At 51.4% G+C, this 15,960-nt stretch overlaps 1 protein-coding gene across 3 annotated transcripts in view; it reads left to right on the top strand.

The window, feature by feature from the left end:
- Window positions 1-15,960, top strand: part of LOC105484797 (phosphatidylinositol-4-phosphate 3-kinase catalytic subunit type 2 beta) — a 71,647-nt gene that overhangs the window by 35,508 nt on the left and 20,179 nt on the right. For all 3 annotated transcript variants that reach the window (XM_011746768.3, XM_011746765.3, XM_011746769.2), the window contains 12 exons: window positions 844-990; window positions 1,655-1,688; window positions 2,674-2,869; window positions 3,934-4,056; window positions 8,366-8,533; window positions 9,089-9,200; window positions 10,791-10,933; window positions 12,197-12,385; window positions 13,920-14,013; window positions 14,175-14,269; window positions 14,741-14,921; window positions 15,708-15,815. In XM_011746768.3, coding sequence (XP_011745070.2) covers window positions 844-990; window positions 1,655-1,688; window positions 2,674-2,869; window positions 3,934-4,056; window positions 8,366-8,533; window positions 9,089-9,200; window positions 10,791-10,933; window positions 12,197-12,385; window positions 13,920-14,013; window positions 14,175-14,269; window positions 14,741-14,921; window positions 15,708-15,815 — 1,590 coding nt within the window. The remainder of the gene's footprint in view (window positions 1-843; window positions 991-1,654; window positions 1,689-2,673; window positions 2,870-3,933; window positions 4,057-8,365; window positions 8,534-9,088; window positions 9,201-10,790; window positions 10,934-12,196; window positions 12,386-13,919; window positions 14,014-14,174; window positions 14,270-14,740; window positions 14,922-15,707; window positions 15,816-15,960) is intronic.

Raw genomic sequence — 15,960 nt, 5'->3', positions numbered from 1 at the left:
CTAGCCTAGCCAACATGGTGAAGCCCTGTCTCTACTAAAAATACAAAAATTAGCTGGGCATGATGGCAGGCGCCTATAATCCCAGCTACTTGGGAGGCTGAAGCAAGAAAATCGCTTGAACCAGGGAGGCAGAGGTTGCAGTGAGCCGAGATCGTTCCATTGCACTCTAGCCTGGGTGACAGAGCAAGACTCCGTCTCAAAAAAAAAAAAAATTGTCATAGCCTTTGGGGAGCTTGTGTTCTTGTTAGAAAAATTGAATAGTAACACAAAGCTATTAGTAGACAGAACAGGATGGTAATAAATTAATTAAGGGCTCCTGGAGGATGCTAGAGGAAGGGGATTGGCCAGGGAGGGCTTTATGAAGCAGGTAGAATTTTAGCTGCTCTGTGATTTAAATTTATATAGGTAATCAGACCTGGACAGGTGAGGGAATTCCAAATGAGAAAATTCCAGAAGCTGAAGTGCAGAGGGGAGGGTATGGCTGTGGCATATCAGTAGAAGTGAGATGAGATCTGTCTGGAAATTCTACAGGTCTCTGGGAGAGACCCTGTATATATGTGTATAGTATAAGTAGACTACAGAGAGAGGCTAGAAATAGGAGGAGCTTCAAGGGGAACGGCTGAAAGAATTGGGGCATGTGGGCATGGCCCATTGAATTCAGTAGGAGAGATTATTTGCTGATGCTGAATATTTGAAAACAAAATGTATTGCACATTTACCCCTGAGGATCATGAATCTCTCTACTCTTCCCAACCCTTTCCTTTAAAGACTGGGGTGGGGAGGGTTTGGAGACCAAGAGCACGAGAGCGGAGCCTGCCAGCCTCACTGTGTCACCTCCCACAGGGGGACTTCCCACTGAAGGCTGACAGGGTGGTCCAGTCCGTCAAGGCCATCTGCAACGCCCTGGCCGCCGTGGAAACCCCTGAGATCACCAATGCTCTCAACCAGCTGCCCCCCTGCCCCTCCCGCATGCAGCCTAAAATTCAGAAGGTAAAGGGGCCCACGGTGCTAGGAGGGGGAAGGAGGAGAGGGATACTGCCAGGTAACTGAGTTGTCTGTTGCTAGGGTGTGTAGGTGTTCACTCACTAAAAAGGGGCTTCTCTCCACCTCCACCTTTTATGTTTAAGGAATTCAACCACAAGAGCTCTTCAAAAATGGATGCCAAGTGTGTCCCCTCTTCCTGAGCTTGAGGGAGAGCTACCTGGGACTGCTTGCTGAGAGCCCAGGCCAGTAAAGGCTTTATTCACAGTCACCAAGGCATTGCCTGACAGTCCGCATATCCATCAGGGCGCAAAAACAAACCAGGAGGAAAATCTCTCTAGAGCCAGGGGCTCCGGGACTCCAGCACGGGCTGTGTGCTCTGCAGACAGGGCCAGCACCACAGACGCTGTGATCTGCAGCCGAGTAGCCTGAGGGTTGGGATCTCTCAGAAGGGTGGACACGATGATTGCTATCCTCCGTCAGCTCACTCTGTCCATCACACAGATCTGGTACAAACCATTACTCTATCCTCTCTGGGGATTCTCAGCTCCTCACATTTCAGCCCATTCTGGTCCAGATGAGTGCAGCTGTGAAAAGCCCTTCTTCCAGCTGTGACGAAAAAGGCCATGGCCCTGAAGCTCCCCTCCCTCTTCTTTTTCCCCCCCCAAAACAGGATCCCAGCGTCTTGGCTGTGAGGGAAAACCGAGGTAAGGGAACTGCTCTCCATCTTCATCCAGTCGGGCTGCCGAAAACTGCAGTCTCTGCCCAGATTCCTTTTTCTGCCTGGCCCCCTTGATTTATGTGTCGGAGTTTGGCTGGTGTGTGTGTGTGTGTGTGTGTGTGTGTGTGTGTGTGTGTGTGTGTTCGTTCCTATATGAGGTGTGGACACAGCTGGAGAGCACATTTCTTTCCACAAAGTGTTTTCTCATTATTTTTCCTAGTCATTCCTCCTGGTGTCCCTGGGAGATGGTGATGAGGGTGTAGAAGTGTGGGAGTGGGGTGGCGGGGCAGCGCTAGCCCTGTGATCCAGATGGGAAGCCTCCTACTTTGGTAGATTGTGATTATTCTCCCATCGGCTCACACTTCCTACCTTTCCAATTTAGAATGGGCCTTGCGAGAGGATGAGAAAGAATTTTCCCTACAATTTTTCTAGGACTCCCCTGTCGTGCCCTTGAAGCTGAACTTTGCCCTAAGACCGACCTATATCCCTGGGATTCCTTTGTTTTGTTTTTGTTTTTTGTTTTGGCATCCCTGGGATTCTTATGGTGATTCCCAGTCTTTTGGATTTCATAGACCAGTAAAATGTCCCCCAAAGTATCTGGGGGACCAAGAGAGAATTGGCAGCCTTTTACTTGGCCAAACTTTTTTGACTTTTGCTTTTTTGAAGCAACTGACTATAATTATTAACATTGTTTCCTAAAAGAAAGGACATTTTAATGCTAAATAGCAATAAGTAAAAATAAGGATTATGTTTAACATTGTATAACTGTGGTTTTATGAAAAGCTCATGACATGCTTCTGCTTTTTTCTCGTTTCACCGCAGATGGGTGAACTTTGTCACAGCTATTAGAGACTGACTAGCATTTGGGGACCACTTTGTCTTAGGCCATCCTATTCTAGCCAGTGCCCTGGCAATAAGGTAGGGCTTGAGGAGGCCTCATGACTTTCCTTTCTGACCCCTTCCCTTCCCAGAGAAGGTCGTGGAAGCCCTGACCGCTGCCATCTTGGACCTGGTGGAGCTGTACTGCAACACATTCAATGCAGACTTCCAGACGGCAGTGCCCGGGAGCCGCAAGCATGACCTGGTCCAGGAGGCCTGCCATTTCTCCAGGGCCCTGGCCTTCACTGTCTATGCCACCCACCGCATCCCCATCATCTGGGCTACCAGGTGAGCCCAGGGCTGAGCAGCCACTAGGGAGCAAGCTGAGTTTGACCTCCACCAGGGCTTTTTCCTATCTGCATGTAATACCACTGTCCTAAGTCTTAGGATGTGTGGCATTGTGTGACATTGTGGTGCAATGGGGCTGCAGGGGTGAGCCAAGTGTCTGAGGAAGACCTGGGCTGGGGATATCCCAGAGGAGAGAGGAGGTCCCTTAGGAGATGAAGAAGATGCTGTTATTCCCTCTTGGTGCTGGCTGCCTCTGCATCCCTGCCCCCTCCAGAGCCAGGACCAGTGGAAGGAGACATGGCAACAGATGGCGGATTCCCAGATAGAGTGCACGCTCCCTGGCCAGTGGGAGGGGGCAGGGAGGTGGGATTGACCCTTTGTCTGGGGTTCTCTAGGCCTGCAGGGGTGGGTGGAGGAGGATGTTCTTTTGGTAAAATCCTCAGCTCCTCTGTTGGGTCCCCAGCATCCAAGGCCTGAGGGAATAGGCACTGGGCCCTACCCCGCCCCTGCTGGTCCCCTTTCCCCAACCCCCTTCCCCTTCTCTCTTTGTTCCTCACTTAATGTATTCCTCTGGGCGATTGGCAGAGAACAAAGGAGGCAGCCTGGGAAACCGGGGCCTTCTCTGACCTCTTCTGTCAGGCACCTGTCATGAGCCACAGGGACCCCCGTGTGTTGGCATTCACGTCAGCATATGTCGTCTTCCTCCCCCACCCTTCTCACTTGCGCATGCACGTGCACACACACACACGCACGCACACACAGACACTCGATGGGCTGGAGCTTTCTATAAGGAGGCTGGGTGGCCGGTTCCCATTAAAGAAAGAAAAACCACAAGGCTCAGCATGGAGCCTAAAACCGAGCAGAGGAACTCAGATTAAGTTGCTTTGGCCTGAGCACATTTCCTTACATCCAGTTTGGCTGTCCTATCCAGAGATCCCGTGTTATAGCCCTCAGAGACTGGGAATTTTACCAGGGGAAATGGATTTTGGCCTTAGAGGGATGCATAGGTTTGGGTGATTGGTTTTGGGAGCTGGGTGTCCTGACCTGCTCCCTTTCTTTTGTAGCTATGAAGATTTCTACCTCTCCTGTTCCCTCAGCCATGGCGGCAAGGAGCTGTGCAGCCCCCTGCAGACCCGAAGAGCTCACTTCTCCAAGTACCTCTTCCACCTCATCATCTGGGACCAGCAGTAAGCCCTTCCCCCAGGCTCCAGTGCCCAGGTCACTGCAGACCTACTCAGCCTCTGAAATATCCCTGGGGCCAGATAACTACTCCAGGACTAACGATAAAACCAGGCTTCCTCGTTAACCCTAATTGGACAAGTCATTCAACCTCTTGAGTCTCCACTGCCCTGACTTTTTTTTTTTTTTTTTTTTTGAGATGGAGTCTTGCTCTGTCGCCCAGGCTGGACTGCAGTGGCGCGATCTCAGCTCACTGCAAGCTCTGCCTCCCAGGTTCACGCCATTCTCCTGCCTCAGCCTCCCAAGTAGCTGGGACTACAGGCGCCCGCCACCACGCCCTGCTAATTTTTTGTACTTTTAGCAGAGATGGGGTTTCACCGTGTTAGCCAGGATGGTCTCGATCTCCTGATCTTGTGATCCGCCCGCCTCGGCCTCCCAGAGTGCTGGGATTACAGGCGTGAGCCGCTGTGCCCGGCCTCCACTTCCCTGACTCTGAAATGGGGCCAAGTATAATTACCACCTCTCAAGTTGTCATGAGGATCCAATGAGAAGTATCTATAAAGGCTCTTTGTAAACCATAAAAAACTTATAAATGTTAGTTGTTAATTTTAATAATACTTCATTTTTTGATCTTGTCTCCCTTAAAGAGTTTAACTAGTTGGAGGGCTTCTCATCCTCTCCCACTTCCCTCAGTTCCTGTAGACTCTGGAGAGGAGACTGTGCTCTTCCCTTTATATAGAGAGAAGGGAGGGTTGTCTAGAGAAGGAGTATTGAGCTTGGATTCCCAGGAGTGAGCCTCTATTTCTAACTCTGTCTTGAGTACTACTTTCTATTCTTTCTGTGCCTCATTTTCTCAAACTGAGAAATGGGGACATTTGTTTCACTCAGAAGCAGTTATGGCATTGAGATGAGATAGGTGGGTTATAAATATAAATATGAAACCAAAAGCACACAGTAGTATTAATCACCACGTGTAAACAATAATTTGGTGTCGGGAAGGTAGGCGTCAGCCAAGCAAAGCAGGAAGGAAACGGAGGAGAGGGTGCCTTGCTTGAATGGGGGCACCGCAGGGGTTTTCCTGCCCTGTGCGTCGTCTGTGCTGTGCTCTACCTTCCTTCCAGTCAGTCAGAAAATCCCCTGCTTGCTGCCCCCAGCTTTGCTTCCCCACACGAGTCCTCATTTGCAGAGCAGCACGGCAACCTAAGTATTTGGAGCACAGATTAAAGAGACTGAGGAGGGTCCTGGGGAGGCCGAGGATGTAAAATAGGTAGATGAAAAATCTGGAGATGCTGGAAGGGGTGGGTCATTTTACTGATGGACAACTGGGAAAATGGACCCTTTCTCATGCCCTTCACACTTAGGTAATTCTTAGAGCAATAAAGGTGTATATGGCTGGGCATCATGGCTCACACCTGTAGTCACTGTACTTTGAGAGGCCAAGGCAGGACGATCGCTTGAGCCCAGGAATTTGAGACCAGCCTGGGCAACACAAAGAGGCCTTATCTCTACTAAAAAATTATTTTAAAGGAGCCGAGTGTGGTGGCATGCATCTGTAGTCCTAGCTACTTAGGAGGCCGAGGTGGGAGAGTCACTTGGGCCTGGGAGGTCGAGGCCGCAGTGAGCCATGATCACACCACTGCATTCACTCTAGGCTGGGCAACAGAGTGAGACCCTATCTTAAAAAAAAAAAAAAGGGGGGGGGGGGCGTGCATAAAAGGTCCTTAAGCAAACAACTGCCAGGACAGGAGAAACTCCTTGCAGGCAGAGGATAGCTGCATTAACTGGCCCTTGAGTTCCACCATTCCTTTGGGATTTTTTGGTCACAATTACTGCTGCTGTCAAGAGAAGGGGTGCCAGCCTGGGCAACAAGGGAGATCCAATTTCTACAAAAAATACAAACAATTAGCCGAGTGTGGTGGCATACACCCGTGGTGCCAGTTACTTAGGAGGCTGAGGTGGGAGAATCACTTGAGCCTGGGAGGTGAAGGCTGCAGTGAGCATCCAGCCTGGGCAACAGAGCAAGACCCTGTCTCAAAAACAAAAAAAAAAAAAAAAAAAGGGGGGTGCTGTAGTCTTCTGGCCCAGGAGGACTTTAAAAAATTGGCCTTAAATCCTTTTCTCATACAGTATCAGAGGAATAGAGGCAGCCTAGCCTGTGCCATGAGTTTCATTTTGTCCCCTGAGATCCCTACTTTGAATTTTAATGGGCCAGTCCCCTGCCTAGAGCCTTGTGAAGGGCATTATCTTGCACTGTCCATCCAGATGCCCCGAATGAGACTTCTTGGCCCTTCATGGTCAAGACCAAGACATTTGGGGGAGGGCGTGCCAGCATTCAGAGGACAGGCTTTGGGCCAGTCATTTTCTCCTTCCTACTGTAGTTGCAGCCTCAGGCAGGTCTTTCAAACTAGAATGGTGGTGATAACAGGGCCTACCCTACAGGATTGTTTGAGGAGCAGTTAGGACACTGTAAATAAAGTACTTGGCACAGGCTTCTTAGCTGGGGAGCCCTCTTGGTTTTGGTTTCTCCGTTCCAGGTGACTGACAAACTGGCTGATACATGGGGATATGTGCGCATGAAAATACTCTCTGTATAACTCAGTGCCAGTGTAGTAACCACAGCGTCACATAGCAAAAAGTACACAGTGTGCACACACATCATGCAAGTGAAGCTATGTTCCCCTTCTCCCTGATGAGAAACTGAGGCACGGAGATGGGAGTTAACTTGCCCAGGATTGTGAGTGGCAGAACCAGGACTGGAGCCAACCAGCACATTCCAGGAATCCTTCCTGGAGGAGGCAGCCTGTGTGATATGATGTTGTTGAATGGGCTGCAGGAAGGAGAGGGTTTCTAAGGGAGGAAGGTAAGGGCCGCAGCCAACATAATGGTTATCCTGACCAGCCCTGGGTGAAGGTCTGTGGGAGAGGTTTTGGAATACCAGATATACCCAAGGATTGAAGGGAAAGAGGGCCTTGGCTGGCTCTGGTTTCACTCATAAAATCTTCTCACTCCCCTTTTCCTTAAGACATGAAGCTGGAAGCTTCTTCTTTAGGCGAAAAGAGAGGGCTCAGGACCAGCTTCCTCTCCCCTTTGCTATGGGGTCAGGTGATTCTCTGCCCCACTGTAGCAGTCCAGGGATCAGCTAACTCTCAAAATAGGCTCAGCAGCCGTGCTTTGTCACCTCCAGCCAAGCCCTGGCCTGGCATGTCTGCTGGCCGCTGGAGGGGCCCTAATTATAGCTGTGGGCCCCCAGGGTAGAGGCAGCTGGGATAGAGCAGGGCTCTGCCAGTCTGTGGTGGGCTGGAAGGAGTGCCTCACTTAGGTGGAGATTCCCCTGGAGGACAGCGGCGAGGCAGGCTGCTTCATCATGAAACTGCTAACCTTGGGGGTGGCTGCCCTGCCTCTGTGCCCTCTGGCGTAGAAGTTGCTGGGCCCTGGGCTGGCCAGGAGGGTGTGACAGTATGGACTTTGGCCCAGGGACAGCTTCCCGGAAAGGTAACATGGGTCCTCCCTGCTTTTCCACAGCTCCCCTCCCCTGTGTACTTCACCCCACCTAGCAGTTCCTTATCCTGAGCATAGAGGGAGCGGCTAGGTGTGGTTCAGACTGAGGACCTGGAGAGAACTTACGGGCTTGAGCAGTGGTGGGCCTATGTGTCTCAGTTCTCTTGGTCCTGCCATTGGCTTTCTCACCTGGGGGACTTGGAGAAGCCCCTCCTCTTTGTCCCTTTGGCTTTGAATCTGTTTGGGGGTGGGGGTGAGAAAAACCCATCGTGTGTCCCTGGGGCTAGGTGAAGGGGACTTGTATGAGGACAAGTGACAGGGCTGTGGGGGAGGGTGAACCGAGGGCAGAGAACATGGTGCTTCTTCTTGGTGACTCTCAGCAGCGTGAAGTGGGGGAGGGATGGGAGCTGTCAAATGGAAAAGGAGGACAAAAGGAGTAGCTTTGTGGACCCTCTGAAGAAATTCTAAAACAAGGAAAGGAGCAAGGCTGACAACATGGGATGTGTCATCACCTGAACTCCGAGGTGGCTCTGCTAAGCAAGTTCTGTCCGGGCACCATGGGTAGCCTCAACATCAGGGGATGTTTGCCTCACTCTACTGCAAAGCTCCAAGGACACATTGTGCTTCTGGGAACATCCAGTGGGGTTTTCGCCTAGTTTGGGGCCTCTCCTGGTTCTGTAGGAGGAGGGCTTCCTCAGGGAGTGTGTCTGAACCCTGAGAGGCAGGCTGTATCCTCAGCCTCAGCCTGACTTCCTGGACCACCTGTTGCTTGAAGCCACAGGAGTGGCCCCTCCTAATTTGATTTCCTGTCCTCCATAGGATCTGCTTCCCAGTGCAGGTGAACCGGCTGCCTCGGGAGACCCTGCTGTGTGCCACTCTCTATGCTCTGCCCATCCCCCCAGCGGGGAGCTCCTCAGAGGCCAACAAGCAGCGGCGGGTGCCTGAAGCCCTGGGCTGGGTCACTACCCCACTCTTCAACTTCAGGCAGTATGTGAGCCCCAGGGTACAGCTTCTTGGCCTTGGGAGGGGAGGAGGGAGACAGAGAAAGGGGCCTGGCTGCTGCACTGGCCAGTGTGCCTTGGGAGAGTTGGCCATGTGAGGCTCACTGGTGAAATCCAGAGGATCCCCAAGCACAGAACTGGTGACCAGGAGTATTGATGTAATCAAGAGCCTCTGAGTGGTTCTGGTGGCACAGGACCATGTTGAGGATACATGGAAAAGCAATGCTTGGGTAATAGATCATCTGGTCTTGTCATTGGAAGAACCTTAGAGGTCATCTAGCCCAGCCTCCCCACCTCACCAAGGCATCCCTGCCACCAAGTCATCCAGACCAGGGTGTGGTTAGCTCACAAGTCCTCTTGGAGGGCGTGAGCTTTTATAGGACTTGGGAGAAGGAGGAGGCTATGGTCTATGGGGAGACTGAGAGAGTGGAGTTGGATGGTGGCTTCAAACAGAAAAGGCAGATTTTTGGATTGGGGGAGCAGGAGAAATACTCTCTGCTTAGCCATTTTAGCAGCTCTTCCCACTCTCCTTCCTTCTTAGGGTCCTGACCTGTGGCCGGAAGCTTCTGGGTTTATGGCCAGCAACACAGGAAAATCCCAGTGCCCGTTGGAGTGCACCTAATTTCCACCAGCCAGACAGTGTCATCCTGCAGGTGAGGCTTTAGCCTTTCCCTCCCACTCACCAGCAAGACCATTCCAGTCAACTCTACATTTTTCCCCTTGAGATTTGGGCTGGGACAACAGGAGACAGTGCTAGAACTTCAAGCATGGGAGGATGATGTGACTGAAGCAACTGAGTGAATATGGTTAGATGTGGAGTGTGAGGTGAGCTCTGGGGTATCCATCTCCCATCTCCTGGAGGTTAAATTGATTTCGTGGAGCCTGAAGATGGGGTCTGAGACCCTCTGCATTCAGGGCTCAGCTTCTGAGTCCCTTGTATTGAATCCTCATACTTCTAAGTCTGATCAAACCTGACCTGTGCCCTCTTGGAGCCTGAGGGGACACCTTTCCCCCTTCCGGTGACTCAGTGCTTTGGCAGGATGGACCTATTCTCCAGGGAGAAGAGGAGGAGCTGGTCACGCCCAAGGTCTAGTTCTTAGTTCCCAGCTTCCCTTTCTTGTGGTTATGAGATACCTTGTGTGAATGTTGACATAGAATGAAAGCTCCCTGAGGCAGGTTTTTTTTTTTTTGAGACAGGATCTCTGTCACCCAGGCTGGAATGTAAAGGCATAATCTTGGCTCACTGCAACCTCTGCCTTCCACACACAAACCATCCCCCCACCTCAGCCTCCCAAGTAGATGGGACTACAGTTGCATACCACCACGCCCAGCTAATTTTTGTCTGTCTTATTTACTACTCTATGCCCAGAGCCTAGAAAATGCCTGGCACATGTTAGGATTCAATAGATATTTGTTGAACGAGGCTGGGTGCGGTGGCTCATACCTGTAATGCCAGCACTTTGGGAGGCCGAGGCAGGGGGCTCACCTGAGGTCAGGAGTTCGAGACCAGACTGGCCAACATGGTGATACCCTGTCTCTACTAGAAATACAAAAATTAGCTGGGCGTGGTGGTGCGTGCCTGTAATGCCAGGTACTCAGGAAGCTGAGGCATGAGAATCGCTTGAACCTGGGAGGCAAAGGTTGCAGTGAGCTGAGATCACACCCCTGCACATTCCAGCCTGGGTGACAGAGCAAGACTCTGTCTCAAAAAAAAAAAAAAAAGATATTTGTTGAAGGAAAGAAAGTAGAGCTCTTTTGGAGACTTGGCTCACTCAGCTCTGATACTTTAGTAGGATGAACATCTGGTGGCATAGAGTAGGGACCAAGTGTCCCAGGGCCTTCTCCCAGTTGTGGTTCCGCCTCCCCTCTGGCAGCAGTGCCCTCTGGCACCCCATGGAAGGCTCCCTGGACTCAGCCTGGATGTACCCCATGGTTCAGCTGGGTGACACTTCTGTTCAGAGTTCTGGCTGGGGCTTGTCCCCACACCCCTCACCAACGTGCATCTCCACCGAAACTCTTCCTCACGTGTCCATTCTTTTTCTCTTTTTGTTTCCCTTTCATTTTTTCTGAGAGTTACAGCTGGAAAGGACTTCAGAGATCACCAAGTCTAACTGGGTTATTTTACGAAGAACCTGAGGGAAAGTGAGGGAGGGACAAGGCTGGAATGCTGGGGTGAGAGAAAGAAGCTGGGAGTCCACACGCTGCCTGTTCTCTCTCCTCACGTCCTTGATCCCATCCCCCAGATTGACTTCCCCACCTCGGCCTTTGACATCAAGTTCACCAGCCCCCCTGGAGACAAGTTCAGCCCCCGCTATGAGTTTGGCAGCCTCCGGGAAGAAGACCAGCGCAAGCTTAAAGACATCATGCAGAAGGAGTCCCTCTACTGGTGAGCCCGGGCCCCCACTGAATCTGCCATGTTTCATCTGACCTCCCAGCATTGTCTCTGTCCTGCTTTGGGAGTGGAGGTGGGAAGGGGAGGCAGCCCCCAGGCTTTTCTCCATCAGCTGACACTAGGAAAAGTAGAGAGGTCAAGGTCAGGAAATTAGATCTGAGAGTACCCAAGTCCCCACCCCAGGGACTTGGTCCATACTCAGCTACCCAGGAGGACCAGAGCTCTGCCCCACGTCCCAGATGTGCTGCCTACTACCTTCTGTCCACTGGGGCAGCTGGCCCCACCACCCTGCCCCCACCTCCTGCCCTCACCTCCTGCCCCTTCCACACCAACAGTCTTTGAATTTTTCTGGCCCTGTCACTTTCCAAAAAGGATCAGGTGTCAAGGCAAGCTGGCAGCTCTTAAGGGTAAGCGAGTCCAGGCTGATCTCATCCTTGGGGCTGCTGCTTTCACAGGATTGGAGAAGGAGGGGTGAGAACAGAACTGGAGGAGCTGGAGGGACCCGGTTCCCCTGCCTGCTCTCTGTTTACTTCTCTGGCTCCTGCACAGCCCTGTGCGTGTGTTGTGTGTGTGGGGACATGAGAGAGACGGGGCTAATCTCTGTCCCTTATGTCCACCCTGAGTAGCTGGAGTAGCTGAGTGACCGCAGACCTCCCTTCCCCCATTCTGCCCACTGCACTTCATTAGCCCCTCAGCTCCCTTCTCCCATTAGACACCTGATCTCAGGCAAGGCCCAATTAGCTGCAGGTCCTTGAAAGCCGACAGCTGGTCCCTGGAGGCCCCAGGAGGCCCCTCAGCAGCCCAGACCCTGGTGTTGGGGGACCACTGCCCTCTGGTGGTTCTACTTGAGAGTGGTACCCTCAGGGCATCCGCAGGAGGGGTAGCAGATTCGGGTGCCCTTGGCCCATGCATTCTGCCTCCAACCAAGATGTCGGTGAGTTGGGATCAAAGATAGGATTTGGGCCCTGGTTCCCGAACTTTGCTTCATATTGGAATCACCTGGTGATCTTTGGCATATACCGATGCCTGGCTTCCCCAGCCATTCGGACATAACTGGTATCAGGTGTGACCCAGGCATGGCAAGGGGGTTCACCAAGCCCCTCAAGTGGCTATCATATGCAGCAAAGCTTGGGAACCACTGAATTGCAGTGTGTGCAGCACTCCCTTGAGGGTAAGTACTGCGCCCCTTGGCTGACGCTCTTCTCTCCCACTGCCCCCTACCCTCCCACCACCTTCTCCTTTCCCCATGCCCACCAGGCTCACTGATGCTGACAAGAAGCGCCTGTGGGAGAAGCGATATTACTGCCACTCGGAGGTGAGCTCGCTCCCCCTGGTGCTCGCCAGCGCCCCCAGCTGGGAGTGGGCTTGCCTGCCTGACATCTATGCTCTCCTGAAGCAGTGGACCCACATGAACCACCAGGATGCCCTGGGGCTCCTGCATGCCACGTGAGTTGTAACATCCGCCTTTTCTGACCATGTGTCCTTGTAGAAGCCAGAGCATGGCACTGCCCATCACTGATCTGAGCCAGCCCTGGGGAAAATGGTAAAGTGGGTGTGGATATTCAGGGATTTTCCATTTCTCCTTTTTGCTTTTCCTTTCTCATCTTCCCCCCCAATGTTATATTATGGTCATTTTTCAAACATACAACAAAATTGAAAATTATACAGTGAATGCCCGTGTGCCCACCACCTAGATTCTGTCGTTAGCATTTGCTCCATGGGCTGGATTGCATACATTTCATTTATCCATCCCTGTATCCATCCATCTATCCATCTTATTTTTTATGCTTTTTTTTTTTTTTTTTTTTTTTTTTGAGACAGGGTCTTGCTCTGTCACCCAGGCTGGAGTGCAGTGGCATGAATATGGCTCACTGCAGCCTCGACCTCCTGGGCTCAAGCACTCCTCCTGCCTCAGCCTCCCAAGTAGCTGGAACAACAAGTGCACACCACCACACCTGACTAATTTTTAAAATTTTTTTTGTGGAGATAAAGTCTTACTATGTTGCCTGGGCTGGTTTCAAACTCTTGGGTTCAAGTAATGCTCCCTCCTTGGCCTTCCAAAATGCTGAGATTATAGGTGTGAGCTACCATGCCCAGCCTTTTTATACATTTTGAAGTAAATTACAGACACCATTAAACTCCCTGCTTTGGCATGCACATCATTACCTAGAGCTCAATGTTTGTTCTGTGTTGTTTTTCTTTTGAGGCAACATTTACACATAAGCAAATACCCAAAGTTTACCTGTATACTGGCTGAGTTTTGACAAATGCATACACCTGTGTAACTGAAATCCTTATTACTTAGTTTTATTTTAACCATCGTCTCTCCCCTCTTGCTCTTGAAGGGTTCTCTGGGGACCCAAGGCTTCCAGTCTCAGATCCGTTAGGGCTGCCTTTTCTAGGTGGTACCCAGGATTTCCTGCTTATTTCTCACCACTCTCAGTAATCAAAATGTACCTATTCACGTGACCTGCCTTAAGGAGTTTTTGAGCCAATGGTTTTGTTAATCTCTGCTAAACTAATTCTGCCAATGTTTATTGGCTTATATAAAATTCTGTGATTTTCGGTTATGTGCCTGGTACATTTTGCATTAAAGGATGTTACCAAGACAAAATAATGCTTTTACCCACATCAGGGCCCTCCAGTGGTGGGAATTTCTGACACAGTGGGAGTCAAGGGAGAACTCTTTGGGAGTAGGGTTGAGGACTTTGTTCCGTTTTCTTTAAATCATCCAAGGAGTGAGAGTGGCTACCCAATTGCTCCCCCATGGCTCAAAGTAGACTCTGACCATGAAGAAGGCTCATTCCCAAGGGTCGCTATCCAGGGAAGGTGCTAAGGATTCTTCTAGTGACTTTGGCAGAACTAGGGCCATTGCATTTTCTTTCTCCACGCCTCTGAAGCCCAGGTGTGAGGGTGCTTGGCTCACAGCTGTTCCTCAACCTGCAGCTAGGTTGTCAGGGCACTGGGCTCTGTTTTGCAGCTTCCCGGACCAGGAGGTGCGTCGTATGGCCGTGCAGTGGATTGGCTCACTCTCGGATGCCGAGCTGCTGGACTACCTGCCCCAGCTGGTACAGGTGGGTGGATTGGTTCTCCCTCCAGTTTTGCCGGTCTCATCCCCAATATCCCAAGTGAGTCTGCCCCTTAGAAACCAGAGATCCCAGTGCAATGATAATAGGTGTAGGTTACAGGCAGTTTATGAAGCTTCATATTTTCTTTCTCCCTTTCTCCGAAACAGGCCCTGAAGTATGAATGCTACCTGGACAGCCCGTTGGTGCGCTTCCTTCTGAAACGAGCTGTGTCTGACTTGAGAGTGACTCACTACTTCTTCTGGTAAAACTGCATGTAGAAAAGTGGGAGGTAGACACGTGTCTTTCACATAGGAGTATTTCACTTTTAGGCACGCAAGGGCAAGGAGCTGAGTTGTCCAAGCTCCAGTATGTTGCTGACTTACCCTGTGGCCTTGGCCCAGCATCTTTTCCTCAGGGGTCTCAGCTCACCCCCATGTAACATAGTGAGGATTATGTTATCCTGTCTCTCCTCTATCCACACATGGCAGAAATAGGAAGGGGAAACAAGATGCAGAGGGGCTGTGAACTCTACTTAAAGACAGAGTGAGGGCACAGACTGGGGTATGGGCACAGGTGAACATCTCCATATAAGCTGTACATACCGAGTGTATTTTCCCTCCCAAGTTCAGGGGGGTTTTGCAGTGAGTTGGAGCTGGACTTGACTCTGTCTCCCCCTGCACCCTTGCCTTTAACCCCTGGAGTGCTCTGACTCCCGACTCCCTCTGCCTTGCAGGTTGCTGAAGGATGGCCTCAAGGACTCTCAGTTCAGCATCCGCTACCAGTATCTGCTGGCAGCCTTACTGTGCTGCTGTGGCAAGGGGCTGAGAGAGGAGTTTAACCGCCAGTGCTGGCTTGTCAATGCCCTGGCCAAACTGGCCCAGCAGGTCCGGGAGGCAGCCCCATCTGCAAGGCAGGTTAGTGGGGTGAGGCTGCCTCTACCCATTTCTCATCTAGGGCTTTGGCAGCCAGTGTCTTCTTAGGAATCCTGAACAACAAGATTCCATGTGATGATTTTTGATTTCGGAGCTGGGAGCAGATGACTCTGGAACCTGTAGGCTGTAAACAGGCAGTCCACAAGCTGGATACAGCCCGTGGATGTGTTTTGTTTGTCCTGTAAAATATTGAAATTTATTTAGCTGTTTGTTTTAAAGGCTAAGCACAGTTGTGTAAGTTGTTCACTGCACAAGAGCACTCAGCCAGAAGGGGCAAGTGAGGGCTGAAATCCAGCCATATTTTGTTCACCATGCTGTGACCCATGGCTCAGGCCGGATGCCACCCAGAGAGGACACCTTTATCTGTTTGTATGAAGGCATTATAACCAGTGAGCAGTGTTCCTGGTTAATGACATTTAAAAATTGAGAGATTTTGTATCAACGTCCAGATTGTGAGCTTTTCTTGGCAAAAGCCTGAGCAGCTCTTCCCCCTTGAGAGACAGCCTGCCCTCTCTGTGCACTGTGGCCTGCTTCATGCTGTTCTGCCATCTGCTGCCCTCTAGAGCTATCTAGTGTTGCTGTTAGCGCACTGTCCCAGGCTGGGGTGTAGGGGGTCCTCCTCCTTAAGGATCTTCTGGAGGGTGTCCACACTTCTCAGGGGGCTGGTTTTCATACCAGCTACTACTGACAATCCACCCCTGGGAGAGGTCTGGTTCTCAGTATGGACCCTTCATTTCACTTCTGCTGTACTCCTCCCCTTCTTCCCAGGGAATACTCCGCACGGGCCTGGAGGAGGTGAAGCAGTTCTTTACCCTCAATGGCTCGTGCCGCCTGCCACTCAGCCCCAGTCTGCTGGTTAAGGGAATCGTGCCCAGGGTGAGTGACTGGTAGGTTTGGGGCTCTCAGAGTGGGAGGGCTCAGTGGAGGTGAGGTCCTCACTAACCAGGCACGCAAGGGCGAGGAGAGCTGAGTTGTCTCGGCTTCAGTATGTTGCTGACTTACCATGTGGTCTTGGCCCAGC

Source organism: Macaca nemestrina, chromosome 1, assembly GCF_043159975.1.
Source record: "Macaca nemestrina isolate mMacNem1 chromosome 1, mMacNem.hap1, whole genome shotgun sequence".
NCBI lineage: Eukaryota > Metazoa > Chordata > Mammalia > Primates > Cercopithecidae > Macaca > Macaca nemestrina.
The sequence above is the reverse complement of the archived record's forward strand: the minus strand, read 5'-3'. Positions and strand labels throughout refer to the sequence as shown.